The sequence below is a fragment of the Merops nubicus genome, unplaced genomic scaffold, assembly GCF_000691845.1.
Source record: "Merops nubicus isolate BGI_N331 unplaced genomic scaffold, ASM69184v1 scaffold24858, whole genome shotgun sequence".
NCBI lineage: Eukaryota > Metazoa > Chordata > Aves > Coraciiformes > Meropidae > Merops > Merops nubicus.
The window spans coordinates 29,340-34,297 of record NW_008624014.1 but is presented as its reverse complement, the minus strand read 5'-3'; the positions used below and the strand labels follow the sequence as shown (position 1 = coordinate 34,297).

At 40.8% G+C, this 4,958-nt stretch overlaps 1 protein-coding gene across 1 annotated transcript in view; it reads left to right on the top strand.

Moving 5' to 3' along the window:
* Positions 1–389: 389 nt before the first annotated feature.
* Positions 390–4,958, top strand: part of PPP4R2 (protein phosphatase 4, regulatory subunit 2) — a 29,368-nt gene continuing 24,799 nt past the window's right edge. Inside the window, exon 1 of the mRNA XM_008945282.1 lies at positions 390–472. Within this exon, the coding sequence (XP_008943530.1) occupies positions 471–472 (2 nt within the window). The 5' untranslated portion in view covers positions 390–470. The remainder of the gene's footprint in view (positions 473–4,958) is intronic.

Below are 4,958 nucleotides of genomic sequence, written 5' to 3'. Positions count from 1 at the left end.
TGGGCTCCGTGCCCTACTCTGCCCCGGCCCGCCCGCCTTTGCTCGGCCCTCGCCCGCACCTTTTCGTCCCTGCCCGGTCCGATTCTGTGGGAGCTTGCCTTGCTGCATCCAGCCTGAGGACATCAGTCTCCTTCTCTGTTGTAGCTGCTAAAAGAAGTTGCAAATCAACTTTGGCTACTCAGATGCGTGTAGTTCCTCCCCACGAAAATATTAAGTGTTCTACAGAGCCGGGAAGCTGGTGGAGCTCTTGGGAACAACTAAAGCATTGTGAAAGCGTGAAAACATTTTTGTGAGAGCTGTGCTGATCGTTAAAGCAAATCGGTAGTTATGGTGAATTGTTGTTTTGTCTTGTGTTTTACCATTCTTTTTGTGTCATTCTTATATGAACAGATTTTGAGAAGAGAGGAAAGAAGGAAGTATGTCCAATACTGGATCAGTTTCTTTGTCATGTTGCTAAGACTGGAGAGACGATGTAAGTATGATTTATTTTTTTTTGTCATCTTCAGTTGTAGCTTCCAACATTTCTTCGTTTTAAGTCAATGAGATGCCACCTGGATTTTCTTCTTGTCTATAGGTAGCTTTTGTGAGCTAAACAAGCTTGCCTTAGTTTCAGTTTAGTTTTGGATGGTTTAATTTTGCTGGTGTTTTTTATGTAACAGGGAGACTTTTTGCATAGGCTTTGCTCAGGGATATCTGTCAGGTCTTACTGATCCTGCTCAATACATACAGAAACCTGTTGCTCCTTGTACATTTTATGTGACATTGAGTTTTTTTTTAATGGAAGGTGTAGCTCACTGTTGTGTACAGTATCGATTAGTGTTATTCACGTAAAGATATGAATGGCTCAGATTATTTCTTCCTGGGCTTTGTACACTGCATAGCAGCTGAACGCTGCTGGAGAGGGGAGAGTCACGTAGGTCCTCGCTGCAGAGGAGACCTGGGGGAAGGCCTGGGAGTTCCCGCGGCCGCTCGTCTTTCAGCTCGCAGGAGAGTTTCCCTTTGCCTGGACCTTTCCGAGGTCTCGGTGGCGGGTTTCGGTCCCGGGCTGCGGCTGGAGGGAGCCGAGCTGCCCGCTGCCCGGCGGGGCTGAGCGCTGGGGCTGCGCTGGTGACTTCCTTGCCGGATCACTATTTGGCAGGAAGGGGAAAGGCTTCCCCGGGTGCCTTGCCGTAGACTGGCTCACTTTCTGGCGCCCAGGCTGTCTCCTTGGTTTTGAGGCCTAGTGCCAGGCTACAGGCTCCAGCAAGAGCTGCGTGCTTTCAGCAGGGTTTTGTTAGCAACCGGTGATCGCGGGGGCTTTGTTCAGGTTTTTAGAATCCCTCTAACTTACAAGAGGTTTGTAGGTTTTGCCTTATTTTTTTTTTTTTTAAGCTTTTGAGTACTGCTTGTATTAATGGGTTTGAAAGAAAAACAAGTTCTGAAACATACTTTGCTCTCTGAATAGAAGGTTTTGGCTCAGAAGAAATCCACAGCTGTAATGTTTAATATTTTGGTGTAGTACTTATTTTGGTCTGGCCTTACTCTGGTGTGTTTTGCCTGCCTAAGAGGTTTAAAATATTTTTCCTGTTCTGAAATATTTCTTCAGGCTCTTTTTATTGTTTCTGCCACTATTACATATAGGCTAAAGTAATATTAAAAAGTGGTGTTTTGTAGGGAGAATTCCTCCCAAAAAAGTTCTCGGGAAAATTTTTCACTCTGTGAATATTTGAGGATGAATAAACTCCTGATTTCTCTAGATTTCCATTTGGAAAATATAAATTTTAAAAAATATTATTTATTGCAAACTATTACTTAAACCTGTACTAAGATTTGTCATCTGGAACTTCATGCAGACCCTGACCTTCTATGTTTGCAGGGTTTTCTTTGGCTTTTTTTTCAGGTCTGTGGCTTTTTTTCAGCATTCTGGAACCTTTCAGTTGCATTAAATTGTTTTTTAGAAAGTGTCAGATGTATCAGATGCTTCTAATCTTTACAATCTGGAGACAGACATGGAAATACTGTTTAATAATATTTAATTTGCTTGCCATTGTCTATCAAAAGTCTGTGCTTCTACATCAAATATGCTTCTGTTTTCACTTGTGTTAGGTATCAAAGTATCAGGAAAAGTGTAAAATTAAAATCTCATTGTAAACATTCTTGTAAAGATTGGTCATCTGCATTGTAAGAACTTAATGTATTTTTGAACCAGTGCAGCTTGATCACTGTAAAATTGTTCCTGAGTACACAAACCCATGAAATACATGTTAATTAAAAACTAGCTAAATATTCTTCATTTCCGGTTATGCAAAACTAACTTCACTTAATAAAAATCTAAACCAGTAATAGCCTTGGAATAAGAAGATTAGATCTAAAATTATAATTTATAGTGACATTTAGTAGGATTTTTATGAAGTTCAGAGCTCAGCTTAAAAAGAAAAAGGATGGTTAAGTCAGGGGTAATTACACAACTGATTTGCAGACTTACTTATTAAAAAACAATGGATCTTACTCAGTCACAGCCTGTTCCTGAAGTAACAAACAAAAAGTGCCCATGTAAGTGAGGAGCAGGGCAAATAAGGACAAGTGAAATGTGAAATACTTGTGCTTTGAGTTATCGTTGTTTCTAGGAGAATTATATTGTGTTTAGGGTCTTCTCTCAGCTTTTCAACTCAGTCTATTGCCAATACTGATTTTTTGGTTAGGTGATACCCAGGATGGAAACTGCAGAGTTAGATGTAAAGTGTTCTCAGGCCCCACACCTCTTTCTGAACATAGTTGCAGCAGATCTCATTAACCATTAGTAAACTTAGTTTGAAAGGGTGCTAATGAAGTAAATTAAGATGTTCTCATCAAAGCTGGAAAGCGTGGGCTCATGTGAGGCTCATGTAAGGTCCCTCCCTGCCCCGTTTGTGTCAGTGTGCTTATTCACCCAGGTGACGTACCAACAGGTAGCTGCAGGTTCAGGGGAGGCTGTAATTTGGCTGGTATCTCCCTTGCAGCAGCCGGGGCTAACGCAATGCTGGTGTCACTGGCCCAGCTGGGCTTGCTCGGGGGTTTGTGGGGCTGCACGGTCACCCGGAGCAGGAGGCTGCTCGCAGCTCTGAGTGCCTGTCTGTTTGGCAGTGCTGCCTTCAGCAGGGTGCAGTTCATTGATTCGGTTCTTGTCCCTGTGAGCTGCTAGGTCAAACCCCAGCACAGCAGCTGAAGAGGTGCTGGAGGGGAGGAACAAAGGGTGAGAGGTGTGTGAGCCGGCCCTGCAACTATGATAAGGCTCTTCGAGGTGTCTGTGTTGTAATTAAAAGCCTCCTTCATTTACAAGAAAGGTCTAGAATAAAAATGTTGCTAAATTTGGTTATGTTATCAGCGTAAACTTAGTTGTGTTATCAGTACTTCAGAGTAAAAGCCTGAGCATACAATCACGTGTGTTAACTTCATCTGTTTGAAGTTTAAGCTGCCTTCTTGTGCAAAGTTAACCATTCACTTAATTGTTTGTGAGGTTATGGCCTGCCTTTACAAAAACTGCTCTAAACTTCCTTTATTATGGGCAAACAGAAGGAAAAGTTTGATTGCTTGGCTACTTGGAGATATTTTTGTTTCTTAACGGTTGCTACGGTAAGAGTTAGCCTTGGGTGAAATATTAAGTTAATGGTTCAACCTTTTTTAATCTTGTGTTGAGTGTCAGGACATTTTTCTCTTCAGAGCAGTGACTTACTCCATCGTTGACCTGACTTTTTACCAAGATACTAACATGGAATTTCCTTAGTGAGACCAGGTATGGTTGGAGATTGTTGTAGCCTCATTTTCTTTAGTTTGTTAAAGATCAGTGTGACTTGCAAAACAAGTGAAGAGATATGAAATTAGTCGTAATACTTTACTATATCCAAAAGGCTTTTAATATCTTTAAAACCAGGATATGTTTTAGTGCTTTTTTTTTGCATGAAAAGTCCATTTACCCATTTTTTTTCTGAAGTAGAAATAGCTGTAAGAGATGGTACAAAGAGCACTGCAATACTAGAAATGAAATGCAAAAGTGAACTTTTTTCTTATTCTGAAAAATTTTTGATAATTCATGTTCATATGGATTCTTTAATTGTGGTCTTGTCTTGCATTCAAAATACATTTTCCCTTTCCCCTAAAGACATTCCCTTGGATTTAAAATCACTCTGCCCCTTCAATAGCAAAAATGTTTCTAAATGCTTTACTTGGTTCCTTCAACAAGAAAATACAGTTTATGGGACTGGAAAGGAAAACTGGAATTTTCCTTTGGTTCTAAAGTTGAAAATTCAGAAAAGCAATCACACATTTGATGTCGCTTTTCTCTGTATTTCCCCCTAGTCTTGCTCTTGTGCTGGCAACCTGTAAAGCACAATTTTAATGCATTACTGTAGTGGAACATATAACTCAGATGCTTACTGACAGTGAAGGAATCCAGAAGTAAGTAGTGAAGTACCAAAATCTGGAAAAATAGAATATATAGGCAGAAGTGATTAAGTGTAAAATAGTTCTAGGCTGAAGCAGAGAACACTTGCCTGGCCAGGATGTAATGCAGTTGTACCAGCTCCTGCCCCAAATGCAGCATAACCAGCTATTAAAATACATTCTGGTTTTATTTCTTTATGTAGTCATAGTCTTTCCTCAGACTTTCTCTGGAAGATCTGAAATATTAATTTGCACCTCATCTAAGCCTGAAGACAGAAGTTGTCTCTCTGCTGGTTTCCTTGAGGACCAACAGAAATGCTTTTCTGCCAATTTGGAATCCAGTTTAATAGGTGTGATTGTGGAGCAAGTAGGAACACCTCTAATGTCATCGTAGAATAGTGTAAGTTGGAAGGGACTTCTGGAGGTCACCCAGTCAGACCCTGTACTCAAGGGGAGCCAGTTCCAAAGTTAGTTTAGGTTGTTGAGGACTTTGTGCAGTGTTTCTAAAAATCTCAGTGATGGCAATTCCATAGCCTCTGTTTGTTTGGCTCCCCCTCTCC